This window comes from Carassius auratus, chromosome 25 (genome assembly GCF_003368295.1).
Source record: "Carassius auratus strain Wakin chromosome 25, ASM336829v1, whole genome shotgun sequence".
Classification (NCBI taxonomy): Eukaryota; Metazoa; Chordata; class Actinopteri; order Cypriniformes; family Cyprinidae; genus Carassius; species Carassius auratus.
In genome coordinates, this window is record NC_039267.1 from 2177080 (window position 1) to 2199823 (window position 22744).

Genomic DNA, 22744 nt, shown 5'->3' on the forward strand with positions numbered 1-22744 from the left:
TGGTATTGACATGGGAAACACAACAAAACATTTCAAAACCATGGTAATACTGGAGTAAAAACTGTGGAATTATCATGATAAATATATATTTGAAATTATATTTACATTGTATATGTTTAAAGGATATTGTAATACTGTTATGTATGTCCCATACAAAAATGCAAAAACATGGTATAACCATGAGAAACCATGGGAAATGGTGAAAACACGTGACCATGGAACATGTCCAAAAACACTGTAATACCACGGTAGATGTTAAAAATGGTATGTTTCCAAAAAGCGTGGTGTTATGTGGGTGTCATCTGTGCTGCGGATGTGATGTAGTTTCCCTTCGTTAGGTCACCCAGCAGTACTGCATTAAAATTACAGCCATGATGAATAAATGAAGACCTGAGAGACGCTAATCAGAGAGCGAGTGTGTGTGTGTGTAATACTGTGAGACAGCACCACCCTACACCGGTCTCTGCGTTACATACTAACACAGCCGTGAGCGTCTGAGGCGCTGGACTGCATCGGATGCTTCTCGTATTATTGATTAGCTCGATGCCCTTGGTGAACGACTCCCAGCGGCTGGACGCCTTCCACAACCGCAGGGTGTTTGAAACCGACTTAATGCGCCAATGAATCTTCGTTCTAATCAAAGTGGCTTTATCGGCGCGGAGGGAAGGTGATAAGTCGTGGTCTGGACATGCGCCCTAACGATGGGCAGTAACGAATGGAATACAGATTCTCTCTCGCGCGCCATGTGGGTCATGCATTCGTTTGGTTTACAGATTTGTGTTGATTGGACGTGCTAATGAGCATGAAAGCTTATTTACAGGATAATGGTATTATTATCCTTAACAGCAAGACCAAAGAACCTGGGTGGCATCAATCCGCTCGTTCTGACATTTGTGCGCATGAAAATTGGCCTTGTTCTGTGTTACCCACCGTCTGTAATCCACAACGCGACGTGCATAAGAAGATTAACGAGTTTGTACCTGTTCAAGGCCTGTAAACACTTCTGACGGCATAAAAGCTGCGTAAAAGAGATTACATTCGCTCGCTGTCACAATGTGTGAAGGCTTGGCTGTGTTTTTATTTGCTTTGGATCAGTTTCTGGAAGCCAGTCGCTCCCTGAATGTATTGTAAAGGCCTCTGAAGTGTTGCTGATGATGTTAGCATGTCCTGACTGAAACACTCCATGCATCCAGCAGATGTCAGGTCAGATAAAAGCTTCTGGAGAAGATGCAGCTGAAGTTGTTATACTTCCTGATCAGCTGTGACATAAAACATCAGACGGACCAGATCAGGCCTCTTAACATGGAAAATGGGCAAAAACATGCTATTACAATGGGACATGTCCAACAAACATGGTAATTCAATGGTACATGCCCAAAATAAAAGCAAGGTTGGACTGGTAGATGTCCAAAAACATGGGAAATAAAAAATAAAAAAACTTCTCACCGTTGTAATTGTTCAAAGAATATTAGATTGCATTGGGACATGTTGAAAAACATGGTAGTTCCATGGTTCAAAAACATAAGATACATGTCCAAAACTCATGGTATTACCAGTGTAAGTGTTCAAAAAATATGGTATTACCATGATTGTTCAAAATAAACTTGATATTACCATAGGACATGTTCTCAAAAAAATGGCAATTCAATGATACATGTACAAAAACGTGTTTATTCAATGGTACTAAAACATGGTATTAACATAAAAAATATAGTGTAGGGCATGTCCCCAAACATGGCAATACTGAGGTACATCAAACAATGTGCTATCTTAAAGATATAATAATAATTCAGTTAAATTCAAGTTTATTTGTATAGCACTTTTTATTATACAAATCATTGCAATGCAACATTACATACAATTATGTTTTTATAATATTTAGTAGTAACTTATACATTCACCTAAAGGATTATTAGGAACACCATAGTAATACTGTGTTTGACCCTCTTTCGCCTTCAGAAATGCCTCAATTTTACGTGGCATTGATTCAACAAGGTGCTGAAAGCATTCTTTAGAGATGTTGGCCCATATTGATTGGATAGCATCTTGCAGTTGACAGAGATTTGTGGGATGCACATCCAGGACACGAAGCTCCTGTTCCACCACATCCCAAAGATTGGGTTGAGATCTGGTGACTGTGGGGGCTATTTTAGTATACTGAACTCATTGTCATGTTCAAGAAACCAATCTGAAATGATTCGAGCTTTGTGACATGGTGCATTATCCTGCTGGAAGTAGCCATCAGAAGATGGGTACATGATGGTCATTAAGGGATGGACATGGTCAGAAACAATGCTCAGGTAGACCGTGGCATTTAATCGATGCCCAATTAGCACTAAGGGACATAAAGTGTGCCAGGAAAACACCCCCCACACCATTAAACCACCAGCACCACCAGCCTGCACAGTGGTAACAAGGCATGATGGATCCATGTTCTCATTCTGTTTACGCCAAATTCTGACTCTACTATCTGAATGTCTCTACAGAAATCCAGACTCATCAGACTATACAACATTTTTCCAGTCTTCAACTGTCCAATTTTGGTGAGCTCGTGCAAATTGTAGCCTCTTTTTCCTATTGGTAGTGGAGATGAGTGGTACCCGGTGGGGTCTTCTGCTGTTGTAGCCCATCCACCTCAAGGTTGTGTGTGTGTCTTTTGATCGTTCACTCTTCCGTGACTGCAGCACACCTGCAAAGCGTTAGCACTCGTTAGCTTGTCATTAGCGTTTTCTTTTCTCCTCTCCTCTCCTCTCTCACGCTGCAGTTTTCCACAAGTTCATCAAACAACCGCAGTAAGAATATTTCATCAAGCACGGTGAGTAATGGCTTCTCCTACAATTGTTATTTGCACCTCTTGCCACATGTACAGTTTATCTATCTCTGTCGCTGATGAGGGATTCACATGTGATAAATGCAGGGAAACAGTTAGGCTGACAGAGAAGATTTCAGAATTAGAGACACGCATCCAAACTTTAATTGAGGACAGTAAGAATGTTAGGGCTCTAGATATGGCTTTGGATGCTTCTAGCTCAGGGACTCCTGTACATTGTCCGGTTCCAGCAGAGCCCCTGCAGCAGGGCAACTGGGTGACGGTGAGGCAGCGTAGTCGTGGGTCAAAACACCGCTCTTCTGTTCCGATCAAAACATTAAACAGGTTCTCCCCACTCAGTGATGCACCCACTGAGAAACCTGATGAAAGTGCTCTAGTTATTGGTGATTCTATTGTACGGAACGTGAATATAGAGACACCAGCCACCATAGTCAAATGTTTACCGGGAGCCAGAGCGCCTGACATCTTGGCAAATTTAAAAGTGCTGGCTAATGCTAAACGTAAATACAGTAAGATTGTTATTCATGCCGGTGCTAATGATGTTCGACTTCGCCAGTCGGAGATCACTAAAAATAACTTTAAAGAGGTGTGTGAACTTGCAAGCACGATGTCAGACACTGTAATATGCTCTGGTCCCCTCCCTGCTTACCGTGGTGATGAGATGCATAGCAGATTGTCATCACTCAATGGCTGGATGTCTAAGTGGTGCCCACAGAATAACATAGGTTATATAGACAATTGGACGAGCTTTTGGGGCAGACCTGACCTGTTTAAAAGAGATGGTCTTCATCCCTCCTGGGGTGGTGCTGCTCTTCTGTCTAGAAATATGGCAAATAGTCTTAGTGTTTATACTTGACTAACTGGGGCCCAGGTCAGGAAGCAGACAGACTGGCTAAACCGACCGTCTGCTAGCTGCCTCCCGTCACAGAGGTCAGTTAATTCTCAGCACATAGAGACTCTTTCACCTAGATATCACACTATAGAGACTGTGTCTGTTCCACGAACTAGAAAATACAAAAAACGTCCAAACCAAGTTAAGGTTAACAATTTAATTGAGGTTCAACAAATAAAAAAATGCAATATGGATAAACAAATGATAAAGATTGGCTTATTGAATATCAGATCCATTTCTACGAAAACAGTTTTTGTAAATAATATGATAACTGATCATAATATAGATGTGCTCTGCTTGACAGAAACCTGGCTAAAACCTGATGATTACATTATTTTAAATGAGTCCACCCCCCAAGATTATTGTTATAAACACGAGCCGCGTCTAAAAGGCAAAGGGGGAGGAGTTGCTTCAATTTATAACAACGTTTTCAGGATTTCTCAGAGGGCAGGCTTCAAGTATAACTCGTTTGAAGTAATGGTGCTTCATATAACATTATCCAGAGAAACCAATGTTAATGATAAATCCCCTGTTATGTTTGTACTGGCTACTGTATACAGGCCACCAGGGCACCATACAGACTTTATTAAAGAGTTTGGTGATTTTACATCCGAGTTAGTTCTGGCTGCAGATAAAGTTTTAATAGTTGGTGATTTTAAAATCCATGTCGATAATGAAAAAGATGTATTGGGATCAGCATTTATAGACATTCTGAACTCTATTGGTGTTAGACAACACGTTTCAGGACCTACTCATTGTCGAAATCATACTCTAGATTTAATACTGTCACATGGAATTGATGTTGATAGTGTTGAAATTATTCAGCCAAGTGATGATATCTCAGATCATTATTTAGTTCTGTGTAAACTTCATATAGCCAAAATTGTAAATTCTACTTCTTGTTACAAGTATCGAAGAACCATCACTTCTACCACAAAAGACAGCTTTTTAAGTTATCTTCCTGATGTATCCGAATTCCTTAGCATATCCAAAACCTCAGAACAACTTGATGATGTAACAGAAACTATTGACTCTCTCTTTTCTAGCACTTTAAATACAGTTGCTCCTCTACGCTTAAGAAAGGTTAAGGAAAACAGTTTGACACCATGGTATAATGAGCATACTCGCACCCTAAAGAGAGCAGCCCGAAAAATGGAGCGCAGCTGGAGGAAAACAAAACTAGAGGTATTTCGTATTGCTTGGCGGGAAAGTAGCATATCCTACCGAAAAGCATTAAAAACTGCTAGATCTGATTACTTTTCTTCTCTTTTAGAAGAAAACAAACATAACCCCAGGTATTTATTCAATACAGTGGCTAAATTAACGAAAAATAAAGCCTCAACAAGTGTTGACATTTCCCAACACCACAGCAGTAATGACTTTATGAACTACTTTACTTCTAAAATCGATACTATTAGAGATAAAATTGCAACCATTCAGCCGTCAGCTACAGTTTCGCATCAGACAGTGCACTATAGACCCCCTGAGGAACAGTTCCACTCATTCTCTACTAAAGGAGAGGAAGAATTGTATAAACTTGTTAAATCATCTAAACTTACAACATGTATGTTAGACCCTATACCATCTAAGCTCTTAAAAGAGGTGCTTCCAGAAGTCATAGGTCCTCTTCTGACTATTATTAATTCCTCATTGTTATTAGGACATGTCCCCAAAACCTTCAAACTGGCTGTTATTAAGCCTCTCATAAAAAAGCCACAACTTGACCCCAGAGAACTAGTTAATTATAGACCAATCTCGAATCTCCCTTTTCTGTCCAAGATACTAGAAAAGGTGGTATCCTCACAATTATATTCCTTCTTAGAGAAAAATGGTATATGTGAGGATTTCCAGTCAGGATTTAGACCGTATCATAGTACTGAAACTGCTCTCCTTAGAGTTACAAATGATCTTCTCTTATCATCTGATCGTGGGTGTATCTCTCTATTAGTTTTATTGGATCTTAGTGCTGCGTTTGACACAATTGACCACAACATTCTTTTGCATAGACTTGAACACTTTGTTGGCATCAGTGGAAGTGCATTAGCATGGTTTAAATCGTACTTATATGACCGCCATCAGTTCGTAGCAGTGAATGAAGATGTATCATATCGATCACAAGTGCAGTATGGAGTACCTCAAGGCTCAGTTCTAGGGCCGCTACTCTTCACGCTTTATATGTTACCCTTGGGAGATATCATCAGGAAACATGGTGTTAGCTTTCACTGTTATGCTGATGATACGCAGCTCTATATTTCCTCGCAGCCCGGTGAAACACACCAATTTGAAAAACTAATGGAATGCATAGTCGATATAAAAAATTGGATGACGAGTAATTTCTTACTGCTAAATTCAGAAAAAACAGAGGTGTTAATCATAGGGCCTAAAAACTCTACTTGTAATAACCTAGAACACTGTCTAAGACTTGATGGTTGCTCTGTCAATTCTTCGTCATCAGTTAGGAACCTAGGTGTGCTACTTGATCGCAATCTTTCCTTAGAAAGCCACGTTTCTAGCATTTGTAAAACTGCATTTTTCCATCTCAAAAATATATCTAAATTACGGCCTATGCTCTCAATGTCAAATGCAGAAATGTTAATCCATGCATTTATGACTTCAAGGTTAGACTACTGTAATGCTTTATTGGGTGGTTGTTCTGCACGCTTGGTAAACAAACTACAGCTAGTCCAAAATGCAGCAGCAAGAGTTCTTACTAGAACCAGGAAGTATGACCATATTAGCCCGGTCCTGTCCACACTGCACTGGCTCCCTATCAAACATCGTATAGATTTTAAAATATTGCTTATTACTTATAAAGCCCTGAATGGTTTAGCACCTCAGTATTTGAATGAGCTCCTTTTACATTATACTCCTCTACGTCCACTACGTTCTCAAAACTCAGGCAATTTGATAATACCTAGAATATCAAAATCAACTGCGGGCGGCAGATCCTTTTCCTATTTGGCGCCTAAACTCTGGAATAACCTACCTAACATTGTTCGGGAGGCAGACACACTCTTGCAGTTTAAATCTAGATTAAAGACCCATCTCTTTAACCTGGCATACACATAACATACTAATATGCTTTTAATATCCAAATCTGTTAAAGGATTTTTAGGCTGCATTAATTAGGTAAACTGGAACCGGAACACTTCACATAACACCGTACTTTCTACATCATTAGAAGAATGGCATCTACGCTAATATTTGTCTGTTTCTCTCTTGTTCCGAGGTCCCCGTGGCCACCAGATCCAGTCTGTGTCCAGATCAGAGGGTCACTGCAGTCACCCGGATCCAGTACGTATCCAGACCAGATGGTGGATCAGCACCTAGAAAGGACCTCTACTGCCCTGAAAGACAGCGGAGACCAGGACAACTAGAGCCCCAGATACAGATCCCCTGTAAAGACCTTGTCTCAGAGGAGCACCAGGACAAGACCACAGGAAACAGATGATTCTTCTGCACAATCTGACTTTGCTGCAGCCTGGAATTGAACTACTGGTTTCGTCTGGTCAGAGGAGAACTGGCCCCCCAACTGAGCCTGGTTTCTCCCAAGGTTTTTTTCTCCATTCTGTCACCGATGGAGTTTCGGTTCCTTGCCGCTGTCGCCTCTGGCTTGCTTAGTTGGGGTCACTTCATCTACAGCGATATCGTTGACTTGATTGCAAATTAAAACAGACACTATTTCATCTGAACAGAGATGACATCAATGAATTCAATGATGAACTGCCTTTAACTATCATTTTGCATTATTGAGACACTGTTTTCCAAATGAATGTTGTTCAGTGCTTTGGCGCAATGTATTCTGTTTAAAGCACTATATAAATAAAGGTGATTGATTGATTGATTGTTGTAGCTTCACCAATGCTTTGCTGCATACCTCGGTTGTAACGAGTGGTTATTTCAGTCAAAGTTGCTCTTCTATCAGCTTGAATCAGTCGACCCATTCTCCTCTGACCTGTAGCATCAACAAGGCATTTTCGCCCACAGGACTGCCGCATACTGGATGTTTTTCCCTTTTCACACCATTCTTTGTAAACCCTAGAAATGATTGCCCGTGAAAATCCCAGTAACTGAGCAGATTGTGAAATACTCTGACCGGCCCGTCTGGCACCAACAACCATGCCACACTCCTTTCCCATTCTGACATTCAGTTTGGAGTTCAGGAGATTGTCTTGACCAGGACCACACCCCTAAATGCACTGAAGCAACTGCCATGTGATTGGTTGATTAGATAATTGCATTAATTTGAAATTGAACAGGTGTTCCTAATAATCCTTTAGGTGAGTGTAATTGATGACTGTCAGTTTATTTGCATATGACAGGAATTTTCAGACAAATTAATACAAGACATAGTCAGCCAGACGATGAACATTATTAACAGCAATTATTACATGATGCAGTCACACTTGTAGCAATATTTGTTAATTGGGTATGTTGTTCTTAGGGTCAGCATCATCTGAGGTTCTCTGAGGAGTCAGCATCATCTCTTCTCAGGTGTTTTGGATCCAGACTGGAGCTTGTGTAAATCCTGGTTACGGCAAAACCAAGTATAATTAATTAGTTTAACCCAAGCTAAAGAATAAGAATGTGCATTTGATCAGATGCAACTACACTCACAATTTAAGAGATGCATTATTTGAATGCTTGGTGAAAGAGATGTGTTTTTAATCTAGATTTAAACAGAGAGAGTGTGTCTGAACCCCGAACATTATCAGGAAGGCTATTCCAGAGTTTGGGAGCCAAATGTGAGAAAGCTCTATCTCCTTTAGTGGACTTTGCTATCCTAGGAATGACCAAAAGTCCAGCGTTTTGTGACCTTAGGGTGCGTGATGGGTTGTAGCGTGGTAGAAGGCTAGTTAGGTATGCAGGAGCTAAACCATTTAGGGCCTTATAGGTAAGTAATGATAATTTGTAACTGATACGGGACTTAATAGGTAGCCAGTGCAGAGACTGTAAAATTAGGGTAATATGATCATATTTTCTTGACCTGGTAAGGACTCTAGCTGCTGCATTTTGGACGACCTGTAGCTTGTTTATTGACGAAGCAGGACAACCACCTAGAAGTGCATTACAATAGTCCAGTCTAGAGGTCATGAATGCATGAACTAGCTTTTCTGCATCAGAAACAGATAACATGTTTCGTAGCTTGGCAATGTTTCTAAGATGGAAGAATGCAGTTTTTGTAACATTGGAAATATGATTTTCAAAAGACAAATTGCTGTCTAATATAACACCCAGATTTCTGACTGTAGAGGAAGTAACAGTACATCCGTCTAGTTGCAGATTGTAATCTACAAGATTCTGTGTAGTGTTTTTTGGTCCAATAAGTAGTATCTCTGTCTGATCCGAATTTAATAGGAGATAATGATAAATCCAATCTTTTACAATTTTAACACACTCAGTTAGCTTAGATAATTTAGAAGATTCATCTGGTCTTGTTGAGATAAATAGCTGAGTATCATCAGCACAACAGTGAAAACTAATTATTTTCTAATAATATTACAACGTGGCAACATGTATATTGAAAATAGCAGAGGACCTAGAACAGATCCTTGTGGCACTCCATATTTTACTGGTGATAAATGATATGACTCCCAATAATAATAATAATAATAATAATAATAGTAATAAAATGTTATACATCCAAAAACATGTTTTTCAGTGGCCATTGTATAAACATGATAAATATTCAACAATCATAGTATTACCATGGTAAATGTTCAAAAACCATGCTCCAAAAAACAATGAAAATTGTGATATGTGATATGTCCAAAAAACATGATCTTGTAATGGTCCATGTCCAAAAACACAGTTTTAACATGAGAAATGGTCAAAAGTGTTAAGGAAAACACGGTATTTCAGTGGTACTCGCCTCTTTGGCTTGCTGGAGCTGATCAGTGCTGATCTGTCTGTACAGGCCTCACATGGTGACGGAGTACATGGGCATCAGGAACGAGAGCTTCATGAAGATGGCTGCTGTAGGAACGTGGATGGGAGATTTTGTGACAGCGTGGATGGTGAGACTCAAACCAGAACCTGTTTAAAGTCAGTATGACATGACATTCCAAACCGGGTTTCCTTTCATCATTCATTTTATCCGTCAGGACTGGAGCGTAGAGCAAAAAGCAGATTGATGAAAGATTTTACGAAAACTTCAGAGCAGGGTTTCCTGAGTTTGTGAGAAGTATTCATAAAAAAAGGTTATTAGTTCTTTTATGCATTTTTAAACTGATAAAAAGGGAATCACTCCTCTAGAATCATGTTCACTGATGAATGTTTCCCAAATAACACCAAGAGCTTTTATTAAAGTAAATGTGGTGGATTTTGATTTATGTTTTCTTTGGCAACTTTAAAGTAGCATGTAATTGTTTTATGTGATATCGTGACCTTGACGAACCTTCCCCGCGTCTGACGAGCCTCTGAAATGTTTCTGTAATTATTTGTTGGTAATTGACTCTGGTTCCCAGAGGCAGCGGCCGCACGCAGAGAGAATGTGACTTTAGAGATCACCTGAACCAACAAACTCTTCATTCTGCCCCCAGATACAAGCGCAGAAATACTATTACTATATTCCTTACAGGTGCTACTCTTTTACACCCACTGAAATTAATAATACTTGAAAAATATGATTAAAATGATGTTCATTCACACTGGAAGCAATTAATGATGCATTGCGTCACGATGCAGCAGCTTCAGCCTGCTTGTGCTTTATTTTAAAATACACAAATCATTTTACATATAATAGTTTTGTATACAATTGCGTTATTTAAAATTATCACATTTTTAAAATTATTTATTTATGAGTTTTTTATTATTTTCTTTTTTGTAATTTACAAAGACTGACATTTAGACCAAGTTTATTAGTTTGTGAAAAGCTAATAACTGATCAAATTATAAGTAAAAAAATAATAATAATAAAATCTAAATATATATATATATATATATATATATATATATATATATATATATATATATATATATATATGTATTTTTTTTTTTTTTTTTTTACAAATAAAAGCAGTCAAAATAAGTTAAAATAAAAGTTTCAATATTTTTATTATAATGACTTTACCCTTTTTTCATAGTGGTAAAATAAATAAATACTAATAAAAAATCTAAAATGCCACAAAAGACATTCTTAAAGTAGAACATTTACAATAAAAAGTCAAAATAAAACATTTAAATATAACTTAAATACTTCAGTAAAAATATTTACATTAAAATGACTTTACCATGTTTTTTAATTCAATCTTATTTTCTAAAATATCACAATCACAAGTTATCTTTTGTTTACCTATAATATATAATATACATTAAGATTTTAATTAAAAAAAACAATATTTAAAAAAAAATTCTCAGTTGTAATATGCATTTTATAAATATATCTGTACTGTATATTTAATTTTTTTCTAAATAAGCATATATAAATAAATTATAAATATAAATTTTATACACACACACACACACACACACACACACACACACACACACATATATATATATATAGTTAAATAATTTCTTTCGATCCCATGTTGCCTTTTAATGCTTCATTAAAAGTGGAATTATTTAAAGATCTCTTGACAAGAGTGACGGTCAGACTGACAGGTGTCACTCAAACTGAAAGACACTCTTGTGTTTACGTCAGCGTATCTTTACTGTCAGTTTCTAAACAGTGTTATAGACGTTGACAGTTGTGAAGATAGAGCTCTCATCGACTCTGAAGAGAGGTTTTCCCAAGTTCACTGAAGGACACACAGCAAACAAACATCCGATGTCAAAGTGTGTTTCTCGCTGACACGCCAGCGAGGTGTACTTCAGATCAGTGTGTGTGTGTGTGTGTGTGTGTGTGCTCGGTGCATTAGTATTCCTGTGTTCAGACTGCAGGGATGAACAAGAGAGAGGAGAGGAGGAGAAAAGCGAGGGATGAAGAGCGAGAGGAAGGGTGAAGGAGCGTCTAAAAGTGCTGAATCGAGACCATTAATTCAGTCCTTCATGTGCACAGTTTTATTTCACTTTCTCCTTCCCTCCTCACGGCTTTCGGTCTTTCTCCTGTGAAGGATCAGATCAGGTCCCTGCGTAGTGTGCACACTCCCTAGGGCACAACTCTAGTGCACCTGACAAACCATCATGTAAATCAATAAATATACCTTGATGTCATACATATTTTAAATGTTATAATCTTTATGAATTTATTTGTTTATCTATATTATTAATGTAATTTATATTAATGTAAAGGAACATGACGTGTTTTATTATTAGTGAAATGATTAGTGGTAATTGCAGTTTTTAATATGTTAAATATATTTTAATATTTTGCATGAAAATGTTATTGATTTGAACATGAAATGCAAAAAAAAAATATTTAAAAAGAAAAATCACACACACATACACAAAGCAAAATTAAAATGCAAAAAATATAAAAATCAAAAGTAATTCAAAATATGAATACAAAATATTATCTCAGTGATAATATAATAACACTGATCAGATTTAATTTACATTATGTATTTCAATCATGCTACAAACATGCTAGCAACATGCCAGGAATCTGTTAATCATGCTAGAAACATGCTAGCTACATGCTAGTCACATGTTGATCATGCTAGTAACATGCTAATTATGCTAAAAACATGCTAGCAACATGCTAGTCACCTGCTAATCATGCTAGCGACATGCAAGTCACTTGTTAATCATACTAGTAACATGCTAGAAACATGCTAGCGACATGCTAGTTACTTACCGATCATGTTAGCGACATGCTAGTAACATGCTAATCATGCTAGCAAAATGTTAATCATGCTAGCAACATGCTAGTAACCTGCTAATTATGCTAATGACATGCTAGTATTATGCTAGAAACATGCTAGCGACATGCTAGTAACTTGGTTATCATGCTAGCGACATGCTAGTAACTTGTTAATCATGCTAGTAACATACTAATCATGCTAGAAACATGCTAGTGACATGCTTGTAACTTGTTAATCATGCTAGTAACATGCTAATCATGCTAGAAAAATGCTAGTGACATGCTTGTAACTTGTTAATCATGCTAGTAAAATGCTAATCATGCTAGAAACATGCTAGTGACATGCTTGTAACTTGTTAATCATGCTAGTAACATGCTAATCATGCTAGAAACATGCTAGTGACATGCTTGTAACTTGTTAATCATGCTAGTAAAATGCTAATCATGCTAGAAACATGCTAGTGACATGCTTGTAACTTGTTAATCATGCTAGTAACATACTAATCATGCTAGAAACATGCTAGTGACATGCTTGTAACTTGTTAATCATGCTAGTAACATGCTAATCATGCTAGAAACATGCTAGTGACATGCTTGTAATTTGTTAATCATGCTAGTAAAATGCTAATCATGCTAGAAACATGCTAGTGACATGCTTGTAACTTGCCATCAAACTTACAACTTTTTAAACTTTTCAAACTTTTTCAAACTCTCTGGTCACGCAACAACTTCTTAAAACCTTCAGGCTAGGCGTTCTAAACCTAAAGTTTGTCTTAACAAACTTTTTGTCTAGTTAATACATAATATTGAAGAAAAAATATATATATAAATACTGAACATACATAAAAATATTTTAAAATATTTATACTGTGTAATATTTATACTGTGTGTGTCACTGAGAAACTTGGTATTTTTGTTCATATTTTTAAATAGATTGAATTGTATATGTTCTCTACTTTTACATTTTTGTTTTTAATAAAAATAGGTAAAAAATAGATGTGCTGAACTTTATTACATATATGTTTATTACATATAGCGTTTCTTTATTGGGATTTGACTCTTTTATGACTCTGAGCTCAGTCGCTGAGAAATTCAATAAGGAGTGTTTGTTTGTTTTGTTTGTTTGTTTGTTTCCAAGGTGACAGACATGATGCTGCAGGACACTCATTATCCAGACTGGGGCCGCAGCGCCAGACACTTGTGGAGACGGGGACACAACCGCATTGTTTTGTTCTGGTGAGACGATCATGTGATCGGGTCAGAAACAACCAATCAGACTCCAGACTGAAGCTGTATCCACTCCAGAACAGAAAACACACACTGTGTATGGAAGCATGATTAATAATATAGGTCTCATTTGTCACAATCAAAAATGTATTAACAGCTTGTGCCAGCGAAAACCGTCTTTTGCAGTTAAAATAGTAGAATGTAGTGAACAATCAGGCATGGACAGAGTTATTTTTGCGTCTGACGTTATTAGAGTTTGCCTTTCAGATGTTAAAATCTGGGAGGAGTGTATTCAAATGAATCACGCAGCGGGATTTACTAACATTCGGTCTCATCAAATAACTGGCATTTCTTCTTTATTTAACGCTCAAACAAAGTATGTCGCATCTGTGTCGTCAGTAGATCACCTGATGAGCATCAGCTCTGATTATTAGCTACTACACTCACTTGTGCTGGACCTGGTATATTGTGTTTGTCGATATGCAAATGAGATGTTAATTGCATCTGTGTTCTTAAATTTGCACGTTGTCGGAAAATCATCCGCAGAAATTTTCACGCCCATCAGAACAGTTTTGTTATTGAGCTAACGAGCTAATTTGCCTTTTAGTAAATTTGGTCCTTAATGCTAAATGGCTATAGCGAATTTTAGTATGCAATTATTTTAATTGTTTAAAAAAAAAGTTTTTTGATTTAATCATTTGATTTCATGTACACGATGTAGTTTTAGTTGGAAGCAATAATTATTTCTTAATAGTAACCTGCGCAATGAATACACAATAACGATATTATACAGAAATAATTAAAATAATTAAATAAAGTTTAAAAAGAAATAAATTTACTAGCAGATTTTAAATATCATAAATAAGTTTAATGTTTTACACAATCACATTACAATGACAATACTGCAGTTTTAGTAGTCACATTAAATTTTTATTATATAATAATAATTTTTATTTTAATAATTATTAATATATACTTATTCATATTATTATTATTATTATTATTATAAATACTTTATTATGTATTAATTAATATGTTGATTTTATTTTAGAATTAGAATGTAATGAATAAAATTATAGTTATTAATATAATGTTAATTTGTCATAATCAAAACTAAATGTACTAATAAATGACTTATAAATGGCTGTTTTTAATATGCAGTTATTTAAAATATATATTTAAATACTGAATTATTTTAGACAGTAGCTATTTAAGTTTAACAGTAATATAATTATAATTAACAATATATGTCTATGTATTATTTATAAATATTTTATAATTAAAATTACTGTAATTCCTTGTGAATTTGAATAATTCTTATTATTATAAAATTTAAATATTTAATACGCAGTTTGTTCATGATTGTGTTATTTACAGAGTTTAATTTGAACTGTGCACAAAAACATTAATTTTCTTTGGAAACACCTGCACTGATGAATCATTCATGGTAATAAGGACATGATTAAGAAATATGTTAAATAAATAATATTATTAAAGCCAGTTAAATGCAGGTTTATCCCCAAAACAACAGTCCTGCTCATAAAAGGAGGATTTGGAGACGCTCCAGACGAGGTTTTGATGAATAATTAGTGCTTGTACAGCCTCTGGTCAGTGTAAACATGATTCTGAGCTGATTTAGTGTGCTAATTAATTAGCCTCTGGCTGTGAGGTATGAAATAATATGAATAAGTCGTGTTTTAAGTATGCCAAAGGGAGTTAGTCAGTTGTAATTGTAGTTCTCTAACATCAGGAATGAGATTTGAGTGAAAATGTCCTTGTGGGAGTAACAGACGCCGTTAAACTGTGTGTGAGTTAATAATGTTGTTTCAGTGCCTGTTTGCCTTATCAGCACGTTTAATTAAAGACTAGCACAGCAGAAAATCAATCAGCGCCGCTGTGTTTGAACGTGACCCAACACACACTCTGACCCTGAAAACACACTCGACAACGTGACCTTTGACCCCCATGCACATCACAGCCATTTACTGAAGCTTACTTCATTCACTCTCACTGTATCTGCAGTACTTCAGTACAAATATAGAGAAAAAAAAAAAATATATATATATATAATTTATTTATTTTTCCAATAATTTGCATTCATATTATATCAATATAAATTATTAGTATATTTGTTTTATTATTAATGTAATGTTTAATTTGCCATACATTTTGTGGTAAATTAATATTGCAATTTTTATTATGCATTATTTAAAAAGTGCATACTCTCTATATCTTAATATTTAATATGCATTTTAATAATTAAAATGTTCAAATTTGCAAATATCTAATTTTGAGTATAAATGAAAATGTATTGTATTTAGGAAAACATTGCACTGATGAATTATTCACAATGACAGCATTATGAAATTAGTAATGTTATTAAAGAAAGTTTTAAAATAAACGGATGTAGGGAAGAATTATTGTGAAGAATGAGTGAATTAAACGTGTGGAAAAATCTCCCAGATATAAAAGATGAATTAAAACACCATAAAATCACTTATTGCTGTTTACATTCATGTTTATTAATATAATATATCTAATTAGTCAAAATTACATTTAGTGGAAGATGACTGTTGCTATTTTTTTTAAAAAATGCATTAAAAAAACTTTTTTATAATAGTTAGATTTTTTATTTTTAGCATCGTCAGTAGTTCACATTCATATTATATTAATTTACATTATTAATATAATTTTAGTTAATTTTAAATGTAAAAAAGTTAATTTTATTGTTAGGGAAATGTTAATATTACTGTGATTTATTAGGAGAAATGTAACTGTAAACAAAAATGTGTTTCTTCAGAAGAACATCCACTGATGGATCATGATTATATATGATAACTCTTTATCTAAACAAGGATGGAGAGAAACACTGAGTACTGTGAACTGTTTTGAGTGTCCTCTGTTTGGACACACCTGAAGAATAACCTCTGATTCAGTTTCTCCAGCTCGTGTGAAGAAGCACTGACTCAGGATCAGTGTCTGATGAATGAGCTCACAGTGACGCGGTGGAGAGCTGATCTGGTGTCTGTATTATTCAGTGCATCCATCAGAAGTGCATTATGAGATATGTTTCATACGCGCTCGTGCTTTATTAATGCACTCTCTTGCATTAGTCACCAGCAGCGAGGATCTTCAGACGACTGACACACACTCGCAGTCAAAGTCTGCAATAATCACCATTATTAATGACTCTTCTGCTCAGAAAGACTGCTTTTATTTGACCAAAAATACAGTGAAAGCTGAATTATTGTGAAATACTTTTACGATTTAAAATAACCGGGTTTTTAAAAGTTTTTAAGTTTTAAAAGCTTTTATAAAGTGTTTAAAAGTGTTTTTTGCTTTTAACTTTTAATGCATGCATTTTTTTGCTTTGGATTTTTCTTTTATTTAATTGACTTTTTAAGGCACATTCATTTATTTATGATTCATTTATATATTAGATTTACTTAAATGCATCTTATTTATACAAATATATATTTTCCAGAGATGCTGTCTTTTCTTTCTTTCTTTCTTTATTTCTTTCTTTTCTTTTCTTTCTTTCTTTCTTTCTTTCTTTCTTTCTTTCTTTCTTTCTTTCTTTCTTTCTATCTATCTATCTTTCTTTCTTTCTTTGTTTCTTTCTTTGTTTCTTTTCTTTTTTTCTTTCTCTCTTTCTTTGATTCTTTCTTTGTTTCTCTCTTTTTTGTTTCTTTCTTTTTCTTTCTTTCTCTCTTTTTTCTTTCTTTGTTTCTTTCTTTCATTCTCTCTTTCTTTCTTTTTTCTTTCTTTCTCTCTTTCTTTCTTTCTTTCTTTTTTCTGTCTTTTTGAATTTTTCAACAGCATATTTTATTATATAATCACTCTGTTTTATTTATTTTCATCTTTACTTTTCAACCATTAAATGTTCTTTAATATGTTAAAGATTTATTTTAATTTTCAGCTATCACATCTAACACTGGATAATTTTTTTTCTTTTTAATTATTTTTAATTAAAGCGTTTCTATTGTATTTTATTTAATGCTTTTAATGGAAATTTCAGAAGTCTCACTCAAATCTATTTATTGAGGGTATTATTGATCTTACCTTTTTCAGTGGTTTTTGTTTTTATATTATTGTACGTTTTATTTTCTTGTCTTCTCAGCTGTCACATCTCACATTTTATTTTATGATACACTGCCATTCAGAAGATTGGTGTGTGTAAGATTCAATGCTTGTATTCATCAGGAACAACTTTCTGTTCATCTGTGAGTCGTAAAAAATAAAATGTATCACGGTTTCCACAGAAATATTGAGCAAATCTGTTCAACACTGATAATAATCAGAAATGTTTCTGAGCAGTAAATCATCATATTATTCTGATTTCTGAAGATCATGTGACACTGAAGACTGGAGGAATGATGCTGAAAATACAGCGGAGCATCACAGAAATACATTACACTTTAACACAGATTCTAGTCTAATGTGTGTGTGTGTGTGTGTCAGGACGGTGCTGTTCTCGCTGACGTCTGTGGTGGTTCTGGTCATCAGTACAGACTGGATCAGCTGGGATAACCTGAACCGAGGCTTCCTGCCCAGCGACGAGGTCTCCAGAGCGTTCCTGGCCTCCTTCATCCTGGTCTTTGACCTCCTCATCGTCATGCAGGTACAAACACCAGCTCGTCTGACGCTGCTTCACTGACTCTGTGTGTGTGTGTGTGTGTCCGCTCTTGACTGATTCTTGTTTAATGTCCTCCACATCGCCACAGGCAGCAAATCACAAAGGAGTGTGTCACTGTCTCATGAATATGCTAATACGAGCTCAACAGCTCCTCTCACTGTTCGTCCTGTAATAACCTCACACACACACACACACACACACACACACACACACGGTCGCAGGCTCATCTGATGTCTGGAGATTCTGGCCAGAGCTTCTTAAAGTGGGTCATTCTCATGTGAACCTGTCTTCAATTCCCTTTAAATCCAACTTTAATCCGTTTAGGAGATAAAAAGTAAAGGTTATTGTTTCATTTTAAAATGTTCATGTTTTCTTCCTTCAGATGGGTGTTTGTACTGAGGTTTTCACCTTTACTTTTTCAGCCTCATTTCTAACGTCACTTTGTTTGTTTATTTACTTCAAATTTCACTGTTCTGTTTTTTTTAACAATCGCATCTCACAATATTTTATTAAAGTTTTTTTTTTAACGTAAATAATTTCTTTCCCCCAGACGTCACTCATCACTTTCATTATTTTATTTTATTTTATTCAAAAATGTTATTCAGTTTTACTTTAATTGTCATCTTTCTCATCTCAAATCAATTTATTTGTTTATTTGAGTTTTTTATATATATTTTTTCTGTGTTTAATGAAGTAGGTATTTTTCTATAACACTTATAGATTTATTTTTATACATTTTCTGAACATTGTCTCAATTCATATCATTTTATTCATCAGTTTGTTTGATTTTTTTTTTATATTTGTTTTGTTGACCTTGCCCTTATCATCCATCATGTCTGTGATTATTTTATTTTTCCTCCAGCTTCTCTCGACCAATCAGAAGCCTTGCTGAAATCACAGTCTGTCTGTGTCTGATTACAGTGTCTCAATCACTTACCTGTGTTGGCTCAAATATGTTGACATTCACTGTCTGATTGTAAGTATTGCTTCAGTCTCAGTCCGTTATCGTTATGTGTCTTTATCTGCGTCTCTCTCACATGCTGGATATTTCACCTCACTTTTGTCTGCGTTCGCTCCATGTGACGGTTAATCTCTGTGACGTGCCTGATATTTTATTCAGTGTCTAATTAACTCAGAGACCCAGAACGGCCGCGAGCCGGCGGGATTTACAAGCTCTTTCATTTCAACCTCTTCCATTGGTTTCATTCCACGTAATTTAAGCTTCATTTTGTGTTACACAGTTATCATGGACGTCAATGAGGCGAAACGATGAGCTGCACTGTAATTACACGGATCCTCGTTAACTCTCCGCCAAGTCACATAGAAATCAAAGACTCTCCGTTTTCTAAACACGAAGCCTAATTGCCAAGAAACGGCATTATTCTGTATTTCTGCAGCTTACTTTGGTTTGTTTCTGTGTTTGTCCTGGAGCTGTGGGCCGTGGCATTCGTCTCAGATCCCTTTATACATTATCAAAGTTTTATTGATTTCGCTCTGACTGTTGTCGAGAGGAGAACGGCCGGATCAGACGCCGCTTCGGCTGATGTTCGGTGACGCTGGGATCTCAGCGCAAACTTAAGACGCCTCACAATTCATTTCTGATCTCTTAGAAATGTCAGAGAGAAAAGAACAACAGAGACCATCAGAAATGAGCCAGACTTCTGAACACACTCAGAAAATACACACACATTCACAGACACAAACACATGCATAAACACACTTATAAACACAATCACAAACACACTTATAAACACAAACACACTTATAAACACAATCACATGCATAAACGCACTCAGGGCCCTATCTTGCACCCAGCGCAATTGACTTTGTACACCGACGCATGTGTCATTCCTATTTTGTACCTGCGCAAAGCGCGCTTTTCCCTCCACAGAAGCACGTCGCTAAACTAGTGAATGAACTTGCGCTCCCTGGGCGGTTCAGCGCAAAAAAGGAGGCGTGTTCCGGCGCAAACAATCCCTGGTGCTATTTTGCTGTTCCATTAAACAATTGCGCCACTGACCAGAAAAAACCTAGTCTAAAGTCATTGGCGCGTTGCGCGTTGTTCATTCTGCTATTTTAAGGGCGCATGCTTGACCATAATGTATAGCGTGCACAACGCGCATACACTTTGTTCATGTAATCTACACAGATGCAACAGTTATTTTTGCAAATCATAAATTGTTACACTTAAAAAAAATATTAACACATGAGATGACGGAAATCATTGTGGTGTGCCACGAAGATGTGAAAAAATAGGCATAAATCTAGCTTACAAATTATTCAGGCTAATTGTAGTAATTAAGGATCAGACCTGTTTGAGGTCATATATGTATAAGGACATCTGACAAATTGGTTTGTCCGTCAAGAACCAGGAAAAAAAAAATCGATGAAACAATTGTGGCTATTTCCTCCCACGCCTGTTTAACCGACGCTATTTTGGGTGGGTTTCTCCCATCCCCATACAACACAACTTCTCTGTCTTTCACTGCTCTTACAAGAACATCAGTCTCCTCGCCTGTGAACCGCTCCTGGCGTGCGCCTGGTAAATACGCCATAATAATAGCAATCCATAATGGAACTTGCGCACCTGCTTTTAAAGGGAATGTTGGATGAATGATTTATTTCACGTTACGCCCAAACCACACCTATGAATAATGAAGCTGCTTCAGACCAACCCACTTTAGATTTGCGCCGGGCGCAAGAGCCATTTATCCCGCCGGGAAAATAGCAACAGCGCCGAGACCCGCCCACAAAGTTACTTGCGCTTCGCGCTTTGACACTTGCGTTTCAGATCGTTAAAATAGGGCCCTCACAATCACATGCATAAACACACTTATAAACACACTCACAAACACATACATGAACACACTCACAAACACATACATGAACACACTCACAAACACATACATGAACACACTCACAAACACATACATGAACACACTCACAAACACATGCATGAACACACTCACAAACACATACATGAACACACTCACAAACACATACATGAACACACTCACAAACACATGCATGAACACACTCACAAACACATACATGAACACACTCACAAACACATGCATGAACACACTCACAAACACATGCATGAACACACTCACAAACACATGCATGAACACACTCACAAACACATGCATGAACACACTCACAAACACATGCATGAACACACTCACAAACACATACATGAACACACTCACAAACACATACATGAACACACTCACAAACACATGCATGAACACACTCACAAACACATACATGAACACACTCACAAACACATGCATGAACACACTCACAAACACATGCATGAACACACTCACAAACACATGCATGAACACACTCACAAACACATGCATGAACACACTCACAAACACATGCATGAACACACTCACAAACACATACATAAACACACTCACAAACACATGCATGAACACACTCACAAACACATGCATGAACACACTCACAAACACATGCATGAACACACTCACAAACACATGCATGAACACACTCACAAACACATGCATGAACACACTCACAAACACATGCATGAACACACTCACAAACACATGCATAAACACACTCACAAACACATACATGAACACACTCACAAACACATGCATAAACACACTCACAAACACATGCATGAACACACTCACAAACACATACATGAACACACTCACAAACACATGCATAAACACACTCACAAACACATGCATGAACACACTCACAAACACATGCATAAACACACTCACAAACACATACATGAACACACTCACAAACACATGCATGAACACACTCACAAACACATACATGAACACACTCACAAACACATGCATGAACACACTCACAAACACAAACATGAACACACTCACAAACACATACATGAACACACTCACAAACACATACATGAACACACTCACAAACACATACATGAACACACTCACAAACACATGCATGAACACACTCACAAACACATGCATGAACACACTCACAAACACATGCATGAACACACTCACAAACACATGCATGAACACACTCACAAACACATACATGAACACACTCACAAACACATGCATAAACACACTCTCAAACACATACATGAACACACACACAAACACACTTATAAACACTTACAAACACAAACACATGCATAAACACACTCACAAACACATGCATAAACACACTCACAAACACATGCATAAACACACTCACAAACACATACATGAACACACACACAAACACACTTATAAACACTTACAAACACAAACACATGCATAAACACACTCACAAACACATGCATAAACACACTCACAAACACATGCATAAACACACTCACAAACACATGCATAAACACACTCACAAACACATGCATAAACACACTCACAATCACATGCATAAACACAC

General features: G+C 36.4%; 1 protein-coding gene across 2 annotated transcripts in view; it reads left to right on the forward strand.

The window, feature by feature from the left end:
- Positions 1-22744, forward strand: part of LOC113042976 (transmembrane protein 117) — a 54160-nt gene that overhangs the window by 26140 nt on the left and 5276 nt on the right. Inside the window, exons 4-7 of one of the 2 annotated variants that reach the window (XR_003275645.1) lie at positions 9640-9739; positions 13607-13704; positions 18157-18316; positions 19194-19307. Coding sequence is in view for 1 of the 2 variants with exons in the window: in XM_026202014.1 (XP_026057799.1) it covers positions 9640-9739; positions 13607-13704; positions 18157-18316 (358 nt within the window). In the remaining variant the exon portion in view is untranslated. The remainder of the gene's footprint in view (positions 1-9639; positions 9740-13606; positions 13705-18156; positions 18317-19193; positions 19308-22744) is intronic. The other variant, XM_026202014.1, reaches the window with a different exon arrangement.